The sequence below is a fragment of the Pipistrellus hanaki genome (genome assembly GCF_964339955.1).
Source record: "Pipistrellus hanaki genome assembly, chromosome: 2".
NCBI classification, from domain to species: domain Eukaryota; kingdom Metazoa; phylum Chordata; class Mammalia; order Chiroptera; family Vespertilionidae; genus Pipistrellus; species Pipistrellus hanaki.
In genome coordinates, this window is record NC_140504.1 from 22,276,690 (window position 1) to 22,296,886 (window position 20,197).

General features: G+C 39.9%; 1 protein-coding gene across 3 annotated transcripts in view; it reads left to right on the plus strand.

Moving 5' to 3' along the window:
- The window catches only part of PPM1L (protein phosphatase, Mg2+/Mn2+ dependent 1L), a 279,964-nt gene that overhangs the window by 209,980 nt on the left and 49,787 nt on the right, over positions 1–20,197 (plus strand). For all 3 annotated transcript variants that reach the window (XM_084876040.1, XM_084876038.1, XM_084876039.1), the window contains one exon: positions 485–659. In XM_084876040.1, the coding sequence (XP_084732166.1) occupies positions 623–659 (37 nt within the window). In that variant the 5' untranslated portion in view covers positions 485–622. The remainder of the gene's footprint in view (positions 1–484; positions 660–20,197) is intronic.

Below are 20,197 nucleotides of genomic sequence, written 5' to 3' on the forward strand. Positions count from 1 at the left end.
TCCCTTCACAAGAATTCCTGTGTGAGCATTAGTGAGTAGAGAACAACAAAACAAAGTAGAAATACAGCTGGCATAGCATAGACTGTCTTTTGCTGAGACGAAGTGACTTGGCTTCTGCATTCTAGACAAGGGGAGTCATATTTATATCTAGTAAGATTACTATTATGGGGCCTTCAGAGTTCAGTGGGATAGTTGTTGAAACTTCGAATACTAACTCCATGAATGACAAACTAAATCTAACATCTTTCAGACCTTTCAGCCTGGTAGAAAACTCTTAGAGGTCTGTGATTCTGCCTATTTGAAAAGTCAACTTACTGGGTACAGTGGAGACTAAAAATGACAAGGATATGATTGTCTAAAGGGTTAGCAGTGACAAGGAAATGATTATCTACAGTGCTTTTGAGTTCTCGCTGCAGCACCTAAGACAAAGTGAAAGCCTACAATGAAAAATACTAATTTTTTTTTTTACCTGTTTTACTTGCAGACTGCAGCTGAATATGTAAAATCTCGACTCCCAGAGGCCCTTAAACTGCATCTACAGGACTACGAGAAAGACAAAGAAAATAGTGTTTTGTCTTACCAGACCATCCTAGAACAACAGATTCTGTCGATTGACCGAGAAATGCTAGAGAAATTGACTGTATCCTATGATGAAGCAGGTATGTTGTCTTTCATATACACACAATAATGCGATTTTTTTTCTCCCTGCAGAAATTTCTTTATAGATTGGTTAAATTTAGGTCCTTTTCTGAGGTAGAAGATGAAGGGCAAACTGGACCCAAAGTTAGATAACATGGATTAACAGTGAATTTCTTCTCTGCAGTTTTAGTATAAAAAATTTCATCAGGAGGTTCCTAAAAATGTCTCTTCAATATCAAATTCCTTTTACATTTTTGCTGTTTCTTAAAAGAAAATTTCTGGTCTTTTATCAATCATGGACTCTTACTGATTTAATCTTTTGAAGTGTCACTTCAATTTGAGATACAGCTGAAAACTTTTGCATCTGATAATCCAAGAACTATTATTTGCTTCAAGTATTACTTTTTAATTTCAGAGAATTTCTTTTCTGAAGAGGTGCCATTTTTTTAAGTTTCCAGCTGAACTTGATTTTCTTTTTCCTTAACTCCTTATATGAATTCTAGTCCTTCTTATCATGCCAGATACTTTGGTTCATTGCCTTCCACATGTTCATCCTATCCAAGGGAGCTTATTATTGAAGGCATAGACAGACCTTATAACACAATTTTTATTTATTACATGGTCTGTCAGCTAAAACCCAAATTTTAATGAAATCAGTGCAATATTTCTTGGAATTGTTAAAATATTTAATAAAATTAAACTTAAGAGAAATGTCCTAATTAAAATGGTTATACTGCCGAAGCCGGTTTGGCTCATTGGTAGAGCGTCAGTCTGTGGACTGAAAGGTCCTGGGTTCGATTCCGGTCAAGGGCATGTACATTGGTTGTGGGCACATCCCCGGTACGGGGTGTGCAAGAGGCGGCTGGTCAATGTTTCTTTCTCATCGACGTTTCTAGCTCTCTATCTCTCTCCCTTCCTCTCTGTAAAAAATCAATAAAATATATTTTAAAAATAAAATAAAATAAAATAAAATGGTTATACTGCCCACCTCCCAACAAAATGGAGAAGAATGTACAGAAAAATAACATCTCTAATAGTCAAATGTTGGTAGTACCAATCCCTGGTACTAGGACCTTCTGTTTTTATTTCCACAAGGAAGTTGTTAGCACGCATCTCATTTTCTTTCTCCTGATCCTAAGTAGTCTCTGTGCTGATGTTCTTTGCATTTGATTTCAAGCTTGAATAGCAAAAGAAGAGTAAATTAAAAAACAAACATTATGCTACACATGCCTAAACACTAATGCAATTTTTTTTAGTTATGAAGCTGTCCCCATTTATATTTTGCCTTATAAACCCTTTGCCTCCCTCTCAGACAGGCTTCACATTTCAAGCCTTGCCTAAGACATCTCTGCTCTCTCTGATTCTTCTTTACCTCATTAATTTTCCAGACACATTGGTTTCTTCTGCCTGCTGGGTGGTTGGCTATTTGGTTTCTGTATTTGCCTTGTTTTTTCACATTCTTGTCTTTGGAATTCTCATTCATCTCTTCTCTCACCCCTAATGGAGTAAAGGCTATGGTTGGCCCAATCAAAATAATATTTAAATATTTATAGTATCTTAGAGATCATGGAACTCATATACTTCACCTACTTCCTACCCCCATAATCATTTTATGATGAAAAACCCGAGACTCACAGACTTGCCTGCAGTAACACAGTTACTCGGCTATGAAGCTGAAACTCCAACCTCCTATTACAAATCAATCCAGGCTTCCACTGCCTGAATGCAGGTTCTCATTCATTCAGTAGGCATTTGTCCAAGGCATAGTGATATACTAGGCCAGTGGTCGGCAAACTGCGGCTCGCGAGCCACATGCAGCTCTTTGGCTCCATGAGTGTGGCTCTTCCACAAAATACCATGTGTGGGCACGCATGTACAATGCGATTAAAAGTTCCTGGCCCATGCACAGAAGTCGGTTTTCGGCTCTCAAAAGAAATTTCAATCATTGTACTGTTGATATTTGGCTCTGTTGACTTATGAGTTTGCCAACCACTGTACTAGGCAGTTGGGAGAAAGAGGGAAGAGTTTTGAAAAGGCAGAGAGGAATTAGAGATGTTGAAAACACCTTTTTTAAAGGTTAATCCTCACTAAGGATATTTTTTTCATTGATTTTTAGAGAAAGTGAAGTGGAAGGAAAGGAGGCATGAGGAGAGGAGGGGAAAGAGAGAGAAACATGTATATGAGACACATGCATCAATTGGTTGCTTCCCATACACTCCCTGACCTGGACTGGGAATCAAACCCACAACATACTCCAGCAAGGCAGATCCCTTTTAAAGTCTAGCTGGAGAGCTAAAACACACACATATGACTTGTGGATAAAAATTCCAGATTTGGGGCATGAGTACACTCTGTAGTATTCACAAGTTACTGGAGTTAAGTTCTTTAGGAGAGGACATTGGTTTAAACCCTGAAGGACAAATAATGAATGTGGGTTTGTGCAGATAAGAGAGATGCAATCTTTGTGAGGCAAGGGCCCATGTAGACTCCACGCTAAGCAGGTATAAGACCCATAGACCTGCTTACAGTAACATACTTAGCCTTACAGCTGGGACTCCAACCTCCTATTATAAATTAATCTGGGCTTTCCCTGCCCTACTGCAACCAGCTACAACTTCCCACCATTGAAATTTTCTACTCACCTGCATATTGTTGAGCAACTTCTGGTCTGCAGAGGTGCTCCGTACATGGCCTTTGGGAGCAAATGCTTCGGCACCGAATTAATGTACCAATAAACCTGCAGCATGAAACAGCGGAAATCACTATAAGATTGAGAGTAGAAAATCTGAATTCCAGGCTTTTCCTTTAGCTTAATGGTGACCTTTGGCAAATTAATGTCTTTGAGCCTCGGTGTCTTCATATATCAATTTGAGCTAATAATATCTCACAGGGTTATTATGATAAGAAAGTGTGTCACATTTGAGGAAGTCCTTAGGAATTATATTAGAAATGCCACTCATGCCAAATGAGAATAGATTTATGATCTTTTCTATCCCACAGACCAGTTTAAAGGACTCTAGTTTTTTCTTGGCATGTCGTCTTTGGGGAGGCAAAGGCAAATTTTTTTAAAATGATTCAGAAGCTTTGAGAAGTCAAGCAACATCTATGTTAAATCAGCCGCTCCGGACTCAGGTTGCCCTTGGTCGTTCTTGCATGAGATGACACATTTGGTGCGGGCTGTTTATGTATGAGTCAGAGACGGTCATTGTGTGTTGTAAAATCTCAACTGCCTTCTGTTGTACTACCCACATCTTAATGATTTCATTCAAAGAACGAGGAGAAGATTGGAGAAGTCATTGCTATTAAAAAGAAAAATAGGTTATCATAATACAAAGGAATCAGAAAATAGGATAGAAGAGAAGGTATCTGATACCTTCTGATCTAAATATTTTATACAAAGACATTGGTTTCAACTGCTTACCTTCTTTCTATGCTATCCCAGTTTTTACTTGTTCACATTCTTAATACAGCTCTCCCAGTTTTAGGAAGTGGTTAATTTTCAATCAGAAAATGCCCTTCAGCCGAAACCGGTTTGGCTCAGTGGTAGAGCGTCGGTCTGCGGACTGAAAGGTCCCAGGTTCGATTCCGGTCAGGGGCATGTACATTGGTTGCAGGCACATCCCCGGTAGGGGTTGTGCAGGAGGCAGCTGGTCGATGTTTCTCTCTCATCGACGTTTCTAACTCTCTCTCCCTCTCCCTTCCTCTCTGTAAAAAATCAATAAAATATATATATTAAAAAAAAGAAAATGCCCTTCTTTGTCTGTGGAGAGGTTAATTTGCCTTTCATGCTTGTCCACTGACAAATCAGCCTGTGTGACAGTTACCACATCTGTGGTTTCTAAATTTCTAAAAACCAGTTAATGAAAAATCCTTAGACACTTGTCTAAAAGCATTGGCTCAGAATCTTTCCTTCCTCTTCTCTCTTCAGTCTTGCCCTCTCAGTTTCCTCTCTTTCCCATCTATACTAATAAAAGGGTAATATGCTAATTAGAACTGACATTTGGACATCCTTCCAGACAAAGCCATGGTGGTGGGGCCGAGGCACAGGTGGTTAGGAGAGATCAGGCCAGTAGGGGAGAGCAGAGAGCAGTTAAGGGGATCAGGCTGGCAGTCAGGTGAGCAGTTAGGAGCCAGTGGTCCCAGATTTCGAGAGGGATGTCCCACTGCTGGTTTATGGGATCAGTCCAAAACCTGCAGTCGGACATCCCCTGAGGGGTCCCAGATTGTGAGAGGGATGTCCCACTGCTGGTTTATGGGATCAGTCCAAAACCAGCAGTCCGACATCCCCTGAGGGGTCCCAGATTGGAAAGGGTGCAGGCTGGGCTAAGGGGACTCCTCACCACCACCATGCACGAATTTTGTGCACTGGGCCCCTAGTTAAACATATAAGTACCTGACATTTTTATTCTTCCACAATTCAACTATCCAAAAACCTGACTTTCAGCAAAGAAATGGGAAGGAAGCAAAAGCCACCTTCAACCATACCAAGTCACCAAAGCTTTAGATTCTCACCTGTTAGATTATATTTTCCAATGTGATGTTTTTAAAAATTCTTGTTCTGACATTGAGTATTGTACTTTTATTATAGAAACAAATAGAAATAAGTAGAATGGTATAATAATGGAATAATAATTATCAGTAATCCTATCATTGTAAACATTTGATACGTTTCTTTCACTCTAAGCAAAATGTTATTGATATCTAGTAGTTTTGTATCCTACATTTTTAATCTAACACTATGACATAAGCTCTTCTTTATTTTATTAAAACCTCTTCATGTGACAGTCATTTTAATGGCCACATAATGTCCTGCTCTTTGAAAGTACTACTTACTAATTATCCTCCTATGTTGGGCGTTTGGGTTTTGTTTTTGTGAATAATGCTGCAATAAATATGATGAGCATTTGTCTGCATTTCATATTACTCTAAAAAAACAGATTTTAGAAAACCGCAGTTTAGAATTAGAAGGTGGGGAAAGGGGATGATACTGGGGGCAGAGACCTGAAAGCAGCAAGGAATAAAAGCAAAGAGCAAATTCATAGAAATTGTATTCCCAGCAATGTGCTGCACTCTACATTAAGTTGGCATTTGTAGACTCTGTAGTATATAGAGGTGACATCATTAATCTTCATAATGATGACCTTGAGTCACAGAGAAAAAGTTTAATTATACTCTGTATGTAAAAATAGGAATTGTGTAAACCACTTTAGAAGGATTTTTATCCAAATGTTTGTTTGTTTTTAAGTTTGGATTATTACAGTGATTATTAAGTTTTGTGGTATAATTGAAAGAGGTCTTAGAACCAAAAGACCCAGATTCTATTGCTAGCCCTGCAGCCAACCAGACATATGACCTTGATTAAGTCACTAAATCTCCCTAAACCCTATTTTGCCATAAAACAAAGGAGTGAACAGAATCTCATAGATGTCTTCCATTTCTAAAACTATGGTTCTGGTCTCTTGGCAATGGAAAACTCAGGTGGCCACAGCTTTTTCAAGGTAGCATGTAGCTTCTTCTTGAACTTTCTGCTTGCTCCGTCAACTTTCCCCTGTCTCTTCACACAGCCATGTAGTTCATACAATACCAGGCTCAAAGACCACTGTTCAGTCTTTTTAGCATCTATACAATAGGATGGCCAGCCATACTTTTGTTGGTGGGGTGGGAGCCAGGCAAAACTAGATTTTGAAAGGAGAAGCTCTGAGCCATCATTTATGAGTCCTCATTAAGATAGGTTAGATATTTTTACTAGCATTTATTAATGCTACAAAGTAAGAAAATATGGTTTACATTTGATCTATTAATATTTTTATTTCAAATCCAAGTTTATACACATTTCTATAGATTCAGCTTAGACACTAAGGGAAGCAGTGGCATGATTTGAGAAGTGATCAAAATGGCATTTCACATCATCTCAGAGAACATCGTTAACCTCAATATTCATTATTTGTTATAGGAAGCAAAAATTGAAGGGTTAAAATAGCAGGAGAGGGAATCTTTCCTCTTCTTGTTTATTTTTGTGCTTGTATATTATTATTTATGTTTCATTAAGTAATGTTAAACTGTTTTTTAAAAAATATGTTTTTATTGATGTGTTATTGTGTTTTAAAGAGAGAGAGGAGGGAGAGAGAGGAAGACAGAGAGAAACTTTGATAGGAGAGAGAAAAATGGATCAGTTGCCTCCCATATGCATTCTGCCCAGGGATCAAGCCCTCAACCTAGGGATGTGCCCTGACAGGGAATCCAACTGATGACTTTTCAGTGCATGGAACATTGCTTAACCCACCTACACACACTGACTGGGGCAAATTGTTTTTCATTTATTTTTAAGTTTGGGTATGAATAAATAACCTACATATTCCCTTGTTAAGGATAAAGTATTATAATATGGCTTGTGATGCCTTGTGTTTGAGGGAATTGTGAGGAGAGTAGGCCCCTTTATCTGAGAGTAATATTCTCTGTTGCACACTCAAGCACCCTCAGGCCTAAGCAACGGCACTTTGGGAAAAGCTGAGTATGCCTGTGCTGGGTGGACTGGCCAGTGGCCATATCTTGTTGCAGGCCTCGAGACAGTTGCCTAAGTTCCAGCTTAGATCTTTTTCTCAGAGTTAAATCTAAGGCCAGTGAGGATTTTATTTCTGCTCTTACTAGCAATCCACATAGCTTTCCAATGAGCACAAGTTCCTACCATATACAATGACCACTTGCAAGTAGGAAGTGAACCAGGTGAGGGAAAGAGAGAATTCAGCTGGCTGTTTATTGTGTTCATTTGGGCATCAGTTAAAGCTGGGGACCTACAAATCCATTTCCAAGTGTCAGGCAATCACACAAGTTTCCCAGAGGATGTGAGAAAGCAGTGACAGAATTCATTTTTCAGCCTCTGCTTTGTGATGCCCTGATGCAGGTCTATATTGGATATTCCTGAGAGCTGAGCCCAAGCAAAGCTACCTGCCGGGAAGACACTCCACGTACTGTACTGTACTTTTTGGGAAAATAGCTTTTTTAGAGGGTGGGGGAATGTGCTCTAAACAATTTGGAAAGTAGCTGGAGGGTTACCTCCTATTGAGCTTATTTTATTCTTCTTAAAATAGGTGATACCTAAAAGTTCATCTATGATTTAATTGAGCCATTATTGTCAGAGTAATCAGTGATCTCCAAAGGAAAGCCATTTCCTGCCATGGGAGGGAAAAACTGAACACACATCGAGAAACCAAACTCAAGAAAAGAGATTGTGAATTATTTAGAGTCTTTTCAGGTTTGCCAAGAACATTAAAAAAAAAAAAAAAAAAAAAGTAGTAAAAGGCATTTGCAGGAAATTCTTCACTCTAACAAATAGAGTGAATTTCTCGGTAAGTTTCTCAAACAGGTCCTAAGGGAAGAGGTGGCACTAAGGTTTCTTTACTTTAAACCTTCAATCAGGACCTGGTTTATGGTCTCAAAAGATATTCTTGCCAGAGGCTTGCTGATAGGATTTGGAAGGAAGAAAAAAGAACAGGGACCCAAAAGAAATTTAAAAAGGGAAATTGAATACTGGTCATGGATCCTCTGACTCCAACTTCTGAATTTCTGAAGAAAAAAAAAAATTGCTGTTTCATTTTTCCACTACAAAAAGAGTAATATAGTACACTTAAAACATTTTTAAAATATGGAAAAATAGGAAAGGAAAAAGCTAAACTCTATATTGTTACCAATGAGTAGAGGTCCTTGTCCCCACCTGTTGCTCATGGAAGTGGAATTCTTGGATCATCCCATGGAAAATATCAGCGATTTCCCAAGGCTAAGATCAGAGCCAGTGTCCAGAGTTTCCTCTCCTTATTGAAACATAGTCAAATCCAGCATCAAGTTAGCTTAGTTTGTGTTCCCAGTTGCAGTCCATCCGTCCATGGTATGTGGGGTCTGCAGGGCCCCTTGGCTGTGGGAAACATGGGTAGGAGCAAAGCCAAAGGAACCCAAGAGCTAAGAGAACCATGAGCCTAGAGCTGAGAGAGCAAACTCCTCTCTTTGGGAGATTGTGTAACTCCAAATTTTCTCAGGCTTGCATTGGCTTCACTCTTCTAGCCAATGATTTCTGTTCCCAGGTTTGATTTACAAGCACTTTCCCTGGATCACTCCAACTTTACTGTGCATGGGCCCATCTCCCCTTTACTGGCTCCCTTTCCCCCAGCATTTTGTAGGGAATGGGCTGGTGCTTCCCTGGGGAGTGCAAAGTTGCAGCTTCCTGGTGAAGCTTCCCAAATGGCCATGCTTATGTCTGACCTTCCCCTTTGCTCCTTTCCTATCCTATATAATAAAAGGCTAATATGCAAATGGACCGAATGGTGGAACAACCGATTGCTGTGACGCGCACTGACCACCAGGAGGAAGACGCTAGATGCAGTAACTGCCATGACTTGGCAGCAGTGGTTTTCATGTGATGCACCCCGAAATGAGAGAGGAAAAATCGTGATTCCACTTCAGTGCTGGGTTACATTGTTGCTGGGGCACTGTAGGACCTGAATTTGGTTTACTGCACACTTGCGTTTGCATTCCACACCCTGTACGACAGCAACTCTGCAGAGTGCCCTCTTGCACTCCAGGACCCCTCAGGGGATGTCAGAGAACCAGTTTTGGCCCAATCCTTGTAGGCCAGATTAGGGGACTCCACCTGCCAGAGGGACCCCACTTATTCCACAGACACCCTTTGAGCCATGGCTTGGACACTAGGGAGGGGCCACAGGAGATTGGCTCCAAGGCGTGTCCGGCACGTCACACTGTCCACCACCTAATTAATTTCCTTTCACTGTGCACGAATCTGTGCACCAGGTCACTAGTTATTAATAAGTAGCTAATACAGCCGAAACTGGTTTGGCTCAGCGGTAGAGCGTCGGTCTGCGGACTGAAAGGTCCCAGGTTCGATTCTGGTCAAGGGCATGTACATTGGTTGCAGGCACATCCCCGGTAGGGGGTGTGCAAGAGGCGGCTGGTCGATGTTTCTCTCTCATCGACGTTTCTGGCTCTCTATCTCTCTCCCTTCCTCTCTGTAAAAATTCAATAAAATTTTTTTTTTTTAAAGTAGCTAATACAATAGTATCACTATTACTTAAACTTAACCATCATTTTTAGTGTATTTACTTCTGGTCATTTTTCTCTGCTGGGTTTTTAATTATTTCTACCCAAATTTTTATATATTTTCTCATCAACATTGAAATATAATTATATTTTTCCATGCTCTTAGAAACTACTCATAAAAGTAACTCATAATGGCTGCATAATATACCACCATTCCTATAACCCGTTAATATTTTCAATACTGTCCCTCTCTTTTATTTGTGTTTTAGTTCTCATCACCATGTAGAATCCATGAATTTGGAGGTGTGTTTCTTATTTGTGAAAAGATGAGAATAATAACCTGATTGGCATAAACATAATAATGAAGATGTTTATAATGCAGCTAGTTTTTAGTTATATAACAGTGAGGACTTAAATAGGTAGCCAAAATCCACTTATAATCAGAGAACTTCTTTCTGGCAAGTAATATCAATCTTGTTAACCAAGCTGATTTGAATTTCTTACACTTCCCCTTTTGTATGTGGATTGAAGAAGCCAAAAGATAGGGAGTGGGGGAGTATTAACTAAACAAAGTGTCTTTCCATCTACAAACTAGAAAACTGACCTCCATGGCAGTTCAAAGCACCCAGACGTGTGATTCTCAAGCTCTGGGGTCAGCTTCTGTGTCTGTGGCGAGCCATTGAACCTCTCTGATTGGTTTCTTCAGCTGTAAAACGAGGACTTTGGATTCGATATTTTCTTAGGTCTCTTCCAGCATTGACTTTCTGTCTTCAGTTCACTTAGCATTCATTGGCTCATTCATTTATTCACTCCGTAAACATTAACTGAGTGAGCCAGGCACTGTGCCCGCCTCGGGAACACCAGGATGACCATGTGGCCCTACATTCCGTGTGTGTGTGTGTGTGTGTGTGTGTGTGTGTGTGTGTCTGTACATGTGAATGTGGTGGTAGTGGGAGGCCAGGAAGAGAGACAGTGTAGAAACAGCTGGCTAGAGTAGAGAGGAATCAGTGCTGTGTTGAGGACAATAGATACCCAGAGGAAGAAAGAATTGGTTTTTAGATAGAGAAAGCAGAAAGTAAATCTATTTATTAATTTCTCTTAAATAAATCAGAAAATCATGAGAGAACCCATAAGTTTCTTGAACTGTTCATCTTGAACTTTAAATAATTCCCATTGCATTTTTAAAGGCAGGTTTATTGTAATGCTTTTTTCTTTCTTTCTTTCTGTACCTGTGATTCTATGCCAGTGCCTTATCCCGACTTATTCTTGCCCTTTGCTGTAGCATCACCTTCCATATTCTAAGTGTTACTGTCCAAATAATAATAATTAGTTTACATTCGCTTATCTCAATGTTATCAGCATTGCCTGTTTCCTTATGAGATCTCCAAAATTTAAAAAAAAAATTTTTTTAAGATAATTAGTGTTAAAGATTGTGAAAGTATGATGGGGAAAATACTCTGATCCAAGTTTTGCAGTGGACAAAATACAATTAAAACATTTTTAAATATGCGAAAATACTGGAAACCACAGGCTGACACTGAGATTTTGAACCAGGAAGTGCCACCTCTGGTGGTTAGCACATTTGACTGGAGCTGTTTATCTTTCCAATCAAGTTGTCATTGTTAGCCACAAGGGAAGTGATGCTACTACCTGCTCTAAAGAGTGTTTGATTGCGATGGGCTGGAGAAAATGTGTGCACTTCAAAGAAAATAATTGTGCCAGGTGGTCACAATTTAGAAGGCATTGACCAGCCAGAGACAGGATGCCGATGCTATCTGTATCTCTTTCTTTCTTTCTATTGGAATTTTGTAGCCAGGATCCTATACGCCTTGTTGGAATGCTCATAATAAATTTTAATGAGATCCAAGTTAGTGGTAAGACCTTCAGTCTGTCGGGGGGATAATAGGACAGTTTTAAAGTGCCCGAATTCCTAATGTACTTTACTGTCCATTTGTATTAGTGAGAGGTAAGCAAAATGCATCCTCTGGCTGGCTTCCAGACCGGGAAGATCTGTGATCAGAGGCAGCTGGACTGCTGTTGAATGTCACACCGTACGAATGTTGAGCTTAGTCTTTGGGAGCTGGTAGACACTGAAGTTTTGTCTGATAAATTGCCTCCTGAAAGGCACAGTTTTCAAGTCACCTTCTAGTGCCCAGAGGTGTTCTCTTTGTGTTCATTTCTGTAGTCAATGTCCTTGTCTCAAACCTGTGTGGCTTAAGCCATGCTGATGAATCTGGCTGGATGAAGAGTTGCTATAGTATGTGCCCTCAGGAGGCACCTGAATGTGCGAGGTTGTTCTGCAGTCAATCCGAGGGAACTGCAAGCCGACTACACAGAAATCGCTACGACAAACACTCTTCACTCACACAAACATTTACTGTGCCGGGATCTGGCTGGGTGCTGAGAGTCTAAGAAATGGAAAAGGACAGCCGCGTTAGAACCTTCTCCCTTTGAGTTTATTGCTAATCTTTACTATGGTGTCTATAAATCTGTCTCCTAAGGCCTGCTTCAAAATCACACTCTTAACTGGCTTCTTTTGCACCTGAGCCTGGCTTTCCATTCCTCTGATCTCAGTCTTTCTCATTCAAGGATGTAGCAAAATTACTTTTTGTTGTTGTTGTTATTTACATTCTACTTGCTTCCTGAAAGTTTGATTTAACATACATCCACTAATAATGTTACAATAAAAACAGAGAATCAAAGCCACAGAAAGAAAAGGAAGCCAATATGCTAACCATGAAGGACAGATAAATAAAACAGATTTTCACTAGAAGAGGACTTCTCTTCTGGTACTAAAGTTTATGGGGACTTTTTCACAAGGTACCTTGTGTACGGGGCATTAAACATGATCTCCAGCTGAGTTCCCTGAAAGCAGAGCCTGAAATAAAAAGCTGAGCGCAGCCAGTTAATTCAGGAATACAAGCCCCGTGAGCTGACGTGCGGGGGGAAATGAAACAGAAAAAAGAGAAAAGAGAAACCAGGGAAAGCTACTAATAGGAGGATACACAGTGGAGTTGGTCTCCCCTGAGGGCACCTGCTAAGGAACCTCCTAAGGAAGCTCATGAATGGGGCTCAGACCCATCCACCAGCAGGTGAAGGGGGAAGCATTTAGCCACTACCCTCATTTGTCGAGGGTAGCTTCATTTACATTAGCTTCCCTGCACTTTGGTTAACATATGTCCGAATGCTAAGTGGGTTCTTCAGGCCCCCCACACACACATTGGCATCAGGGAAGCTCCAAGAAAGGCTTCAAGTCTACATCTGGGCTGAACTGGTCCCTATACCAGTAGCAAGAGAGTGTGAAATGGTGCATAGGAGATGTCCCATATAAAGATGCAGCCAGTGTAATCTTAAAACTACTTTACAGGAAATATATGTTAGTTCATCACATGGCCATTTCTTGTGTAACCATCATCTAAAATGCCGAGGATACTTAATTCATGTTTTTTAAAGCTCCTGTATAAGCATCTGGCTATGTCCAATGTAGAGAGTACTCAAACGCATTTACAGAAAATCTTACACGTAGCAGAAGACAGAAGGTGGTGGTGCTTTGTTTGATGTAACCGTACTCAGCTTCCCAGCTCAAACCAAAATAAATGGACTAATCCTCATTTTCGTGATGGATGAATTGAAGTCCCCCGGCCCTTCAACCTGAGTGGCACAGTGAGATCCAGTTTTCAAACTGGGTTGTACATTTTCATATAAGTAAAAAATAATCGCCTTCCATAGATAACTCACAATAGTGGTTATTCTGGAGAGGAGGAGCTGGGGAAGGAGACTTAATTTTTATTTATTTTTATTTTTTTACTGAATCCTCTTATTGCACTGTTAGAATTTTTAACTTTTCCCATGGGCCTTCTATTTTTAAAAATTCACAAAAAATAAATAAAACTAAACAAAATCTTCCTAGTGCATTAATCCTTATCTTCTGTGCTGGAAATGGACTACAAATAAGGCAGAAAGCCATTCTCCTTGTTTTCAATAAAGCTTTTCACTAAATCGTGTATGTCCCTGGAATAAGTCAAGGAAAGAACTGAGTGACAAGGCCAGCCATCACAGAACTGCAAAGTCAGGGTTAGAGAAAGTGGGTAGCGAGACAAACTCAGTACTGTGCCAAAGAGCACCTGGGTGGCAGGGCCCCTGCCATCAGGTTTTTAGTAGTTTTCATACCTTGAGCCAGAGCTGATCCCACAGTCCAGAGAGGGCTGGTTTTATTGGGAAAAGAAGAAAGAAGAAGACAAATGAGAAGAAGGGTATTCATGGGCAATGAGCTGTTGTGGATTCCGCGGTTCCTAATCTCACTTCCTGATTGTTGTCTCTGCTTCACCTCGAGCTTGATATTCATGTATCTGACAAGTTACTTGACTTGCTGTGTTACTTGGCCTTTTAGTCTCATTCTTTCTTTCCTGAATGACAGCCAAACCTCTACTGATTTCTTTATAAGGAAGTATAGTATAATGGAAAGAGTCTAGGCTTTGAAGATAAGCTTTGTGATAATTCCTTATAATATCATACCTTATGGAGCTGCTTCTGAGAATTAAAGATAATGTATGGGAAATGATGGACATGTGGTAGGCACCCTAAATGATGGCCTCTTTATTATTATCTTTGCTGATACTTAATTTGGAATGTATTTAGTTTGGTATATGGGGTAATTTGTCAATCCCCTTCATGGTGGAAAGGATTAACTATCTTGTTCTTTGCATAAATTAACTTCCTAACCAGGACAAAACAAAAACCAGAGAAGCCAAAACTGGTTTTGGCTCAGTGGATAGAGCCTTGGCCCGCGGACTGAAAGGTCCCAGGTTCGATTCCAGTCAAGGGCATGTACCTTGGTTGCGGGTACATCCCCAGTAGGGGGTGTGCAGGAGGCAGCTGATAGATGATTCTGTCTCATCGATGTTTCTAACTCTCTATCCCTCTCTCTTCTTATCTTTAAAAAAAAAAATCAATAAAATACATTATTAAAAAAAAAAGCAACAACAACAACAACAAAAAACACAGCGAAAGACTAACCCTGTCCTTCTCCTTCCTTGCCCTATCCTGGGTGGAAAAGCAATTCCTCAAGTTAAGTGTTGTACTATCTTTTTTAAGAGTGTTTATTTGGGGTTTTTTTGCTTTTTTTCATTGCTGTATATTAGTTATCTCCTGCTGCATAATTTAGTAGCTTAATTTTCAAAATTTAGTAGCTTAAAACAATACATGTTTATTATCTCACACATCTTCTCAGTGTCCAGAATCCTGGTTGGTTCTCCCGTGACGTTGTGGTCAAGTCGTCAGCCAGGGTCGCAGTCTCTGAAGACTTGGAAGTGCTGCTTCCAAGCTCACCCCTGTGGCTTTGGTGGGAGGCTTCCTTCCCCCAGGGGCCTGTCCACAGGCTGTTTGTGCATGGCTTCCCTCAGTGTAAGTGATCTAAGAGAAAGAGCAAGGGAGGACCTGAGACAGAAGCTGCAGTCTTTTATAACCTAATATTGGAAGTGACATGCCATAATTTCTGCCATATACTCTTGGTCACACAGACTAACCCGAATTCAGAGTGGGAGGGCACTCCACAAGGGTGGGAATGCCAGGAGAGATGCAGCCACTGTGGGCATCCTGGAGACAGGCCACCACAGTCTGTGTTGTAAAAAGATCTATTCCTACTCTGCCAGTTCCTTCAGTTCCCCTCTCTCTTATCATCACCTTTTCCTCTCATTTTCTAATCACTACCTACATCCACTTCCCGTAAGTCCAACGCTGGAGTGTTCAACCCTGGAACCAGCACCAGGATGACCTTACATTGTTTAGACCCAGCATCCTTTCCCATATTTGTAAGTTATGTTTCATTTGATCAGTGGCAGTGCCTTCAATGTATCAGTTATCAAATGTTTTGATGCTCACTTCTGACTCCTCAACCCACAAGGATATTACTTTCTAGAGTTTCTTAAAATGCACAGTGTCTTGTCTGTTCCAGGTGCTATAAAAAAAAAATACCACAGACTTATACCACCCGGCTGAAAAACAACAGAAATTGATTTCTCACCGAACTAAAGGCTGAAAATCCAAGATTAGGGTGTTCTCATGGTCAGGCTGTCTTCTGGGTCGTATACTTCATACTTCTTGTGTCTTCACATGGTGGGTAGGGCTATGGGGCTCTCTCAGGCCTCTTCTGTAAGGGCACTAATCCCTTTGATGAGGATGCCATTCTCATGACCTATTCAAGTCCCAAAGGCCTTGCCTCCTAATAACATCATATTGGACATCAGGATTTCAACATTAGAATTGAGGAGGACACACATATTTAGACCATAGCATCCAAGTACCTCTACAGATGTGAAATTGAAGCTTAGTTTTTCACAACAGTATTCTCAATGCTTCAAGATTAAAGTATTATTCTCTAGATTGTAATAGCCTTTCTCTCTTTCTCACTATTCCCTCACTACCCATCCCTCATTTTTTCTGTTTATTCCTTTAACTAGCTATATTCTAAAATTTAACCCATTTAGATTTTTTATTTTTATTACATAATTTGATGACCTGTTTGTTTTTAATTTTTAAAATAGAAGAGTAGCCCTAGCTGGCTTGGCTCGGTGAATAGAGCATTGGCCCATGGACTTGAGGGCACCAGGTTCAATTCCGGTCAAGGACATGTACCTTGGTTGCAGGCATATGTGGGAGACAACCAGTCAATGTGTCTCTCTCACATTAATGTTTCTGTCTCTATGTCTCTCCAACTCCCTTCCACTCTCTCTCTAAAAAAAAAAAAAAAAAAAAAAAAAAAAAAAATATATATATATATATATATATATATATATATATATATATATATATATATATATATATATATCAAAGGAAAAGTGTCCTCCTTGTGCGAGGATTAACAAAAAATAAAAAGATAAAGTAAAATAAAAATATAAAAGAAAAGAAAAAATAAAATAAAATGGATGAGTAGAATAACTGGATAAATTGTTTCTGTGTTTGACCCAGCAATTGTCTTCAGTTAAAAAAAAAGAAAAATGTTTTCTCTCTTTTCCTTATTGCTTCTTGGGTGCATTTTCTATAGTGTAGAGAAAAAAGTGAAGAAGTCACTGATTACCTTGTCTGTCTCTTCCACTTCTCACTATGCCATAATTGCCCTTACTTGTGGTCCTCTACTTTTCTACCAAAGCCCTATCTCAGATTCTTTGTTCCCAAAGAAAACAGCTATAAACAAGTAAGTCTCTCATTGTGTCAGCTTTAGTAGGAGAAGAATGTGGACAACATAACAAATAACCATTTCCTAGATGATTCTTTGCACCTAGATTCTTTTTTAAAATGTTTTGAGGAAAACATTATTTTTGAGAAAACTCATGTATTTTTAACCTACTACTCTTTTCAAATTGCTTTCCAAGCCACAGGAAATTCAATCTGAGATTACCCGTTAAAGATCTAGGAAAAATGAAAATGCCCTCACAGAATTAGAGGTGCATTTTATGTTTGCACTCACGATTCAGCTTGTGAAAAGTCTTGGCCCCCATAAATAGAAAAATTCAGCCGAATTTACCTATTTGTCTGCAGGCCTACATGTATTTTAAAAATCAGTGCTAAAAATGTTATGGGCCTGGAAGATCTAGTGTTCAGAGTACAATTAGGTGTGTTTTTTTTCCCTTTTAGCTGTAATGTCAATAATGTCAAGCCTCTTCCGTTGACTGTACTTCCTTGTAAACCTTCCTCTGTAGGGGAAATCAGTATTCCAGAGCTACCAAAGAAAATGAACTTGTCTAAAAACAGTTGCCTGTTGACAAGATTTTAGCAGATTTTATTTATTTATTTATTTATTTATTTATTTATTTATTTATTTAGTAACATGAAAGCTTTACAAAATACAATGAGGTCAGAGATGACATCTGTGGTCAAATCTACTTCTAATCTCTAAATCCCTGACTAGCTGCCCTTGTGCTAGTTTTTAAGTGGATATTTTGAAGGCTTACTGAATTTATGACATTCTCAGCACTTTGATATCTCTGAGCATTTGGGGGTCCACAGTTGCATTCTGTGCTCTAGCATCAGCATACTGTCCCTGGTGCCTATTGGGTCTTTTTTGCTAGATTCTCAAATGAGTGTCTGTTTGGCCTTCTTTCCTTTATCAGGAATTGTTTTCTAACAGCCCAAAATAATAAAATGGGTTTATGCTGATACTCTTTATAGGAGTGCTTCTCAACCAGGGGCAAGTTCCCATCCATCTCCCTCTCCTCCGACATTTGACAATGTCTGGAGGCATTTTGATTGTCACAACTAAGGAAGGGGAGTGGAAGACAGAGCGAGTGGTATCTAGCCAAAGATGCTGCTAAACACGCTGTAATACACAGGACAGCCCCTCACAACAAAGAATTGTCTGGGCCCAAATGTTGATAGTGCCAAGGTTGAGAAACTGCTTTAGAGCAATAGTTACCAGCCTTTGTAGTTTATGAGAATCACCTTGCAGGCCTTATGTTCCTACTGCACCCAAGTAAATTAGAATCTCTGAGCAGTGGGGCACTCAGGCCTCAGTATTTTGTAAAAGAGAGTCCGTGCCCAGCCACGGTTGAAAACTGCTACTTTGGAGCAAACATTTTTAAAGGACACAACCAGTTTAGGCATAATCCCAGACAGTTTCCTTACAGGAGTATTTGAAAATATTAAAATGTGGTTTGATGTGTTGGACAGTATCCACATTATAGTATTGTAATGAGTGTCCAATGAATTTTCAATAACTTTTTATATTCTCTAAAACCAGCACTTGAAATTTGAGAAAGTGCTATTTCTCATTGCCATATTGGAAGTTTGTTTACCCTTGGTCCTTTCTAGTTAATAAAATACGTTCTTTCTCCTTCTCTGTGGAGATAACAAGTATTTACGGGTAGCTCTAGTCATAAAGTTCTCTCAGATAACGTTTGGAATGTTTGGAACAGTGGTGATTTGTTTTCTTCAAAGGTTTCTCATGTGTCTTTATTACTTGAGAAACAAGTCTCATCACTATGCAAAGAGCTAAAATGCTCTCGCTAAGAATATTTTATTCAAATTTCCCCTTTCGTCCCTTTCTTAACCATTGTATCTCACCCCAAATTAAATCTTAAATGCATTGATAGTTATCCTGGACTCTAAACAGATAAATATTCTCCAAGTATTATTAGTGTATAACTTTTATTTTAGATGCCTGTGTTGATGGCATAGGTTCTCAGAATTCCCCCCAAAAGTAAAACCCCAACATAAATAAACCATAAATGCATCTCAAAGCTATTGACAGTCAGGGTAGACTGAACAATTCTTAGTGATGTATTGTATCATAAAAACCATTCCATTTATGAAAACCAACACACACCTGCCTAGTAAACAAAACAGTAAAACTGTCCCCTTCCACATTTGTCTCAAAGCCTTAGTGGAGATCAGGTCGTTGCACTCTGGAAAACGTCCAGCTTCTTTGAGGAAATAAGAGTGTGGTGTAACTCATGGAGAGCTGTCTGATGGTTGGGTCATGAACCTGCAAAGCTACCTGTTCCCCCTTAGCTGGATCCCAGCCTGAGGCCAATATACAAGGGAAAATAGGACCAAGGGGAGGACCGAGTGAAAAGAGGCAGTGGTCTTACTTGATTATTTCTTACCTCTCTAAATTTTTCAAAAACATATGACCCAGGCCTTGGAAAGGGCTTATGCTACTATGAGAAGCTTTCAAGATTGCTTTTCCATGCATACGTCTAGCACATGGGAGGAATGGCTAAAAGGTAGGGCTTCACTGGGAGTATTGGCCAGAGTGCCAACTCAGGGGCTCATTAACATGGGGGCCAAAAGATAGTCAGGCTGTTTATTTGGTGATGCAGTGTTTTTGAGAGATTGGGGGGGGGGTCCTCAAAGGGAAGGGAATATCCGGATTGGGGGGGGGGGTCCTCAAAGGGAAGGGAATATCCGGAAAACCATAATTCCAAAGATCCAGGTAGAAGTTGTATGCCTCTTTTACCTAGCAGCAGGGGGGGGGGGGGGGATTTGAAGGGGGGAGGGGGGAGGCCTTCTGCCAAATCCTATTGGTCAAAGCAGTCAAAGTTCTGCCCCGATTCAAGGGGAGGGTACAGAGACTCTTCATGGGAGGAGTGTCAAAGCATTTGTGGCCATTAAAAAAGATTGTTACATTGGGCTACCAGCTTCACTTGTTTTTTGGTTTGAATTCTTTTTTTTTTTTTTTAATTTTTATTGACAGTATTACAGATGCCCCCCCCCCAATTTCCCCCCATTGGTTATATATATAAATTATTTGGCTAATCTCTTCCTGTCCATTCCCCTCCCACTAGATATGTCAGTCTATTGCCTGCCTCCATGCTTCTGGACCTATTTTGGTTTGAATTCTTGAACCAGGGGATCTAATTGGCTCAGCACTTTGTATGGATGGGTTCCTTTGTTCCTATCAGCTGGGGTGAAGGGGACAAGCTTGCATATTTAGTAGAACGTCCCTCTCCTGGCTCTGGAAGAGGTAGGTTCTCTAAGAAGACTTCATGATTGAGGAGGAAATAATGGGATCTCTAGT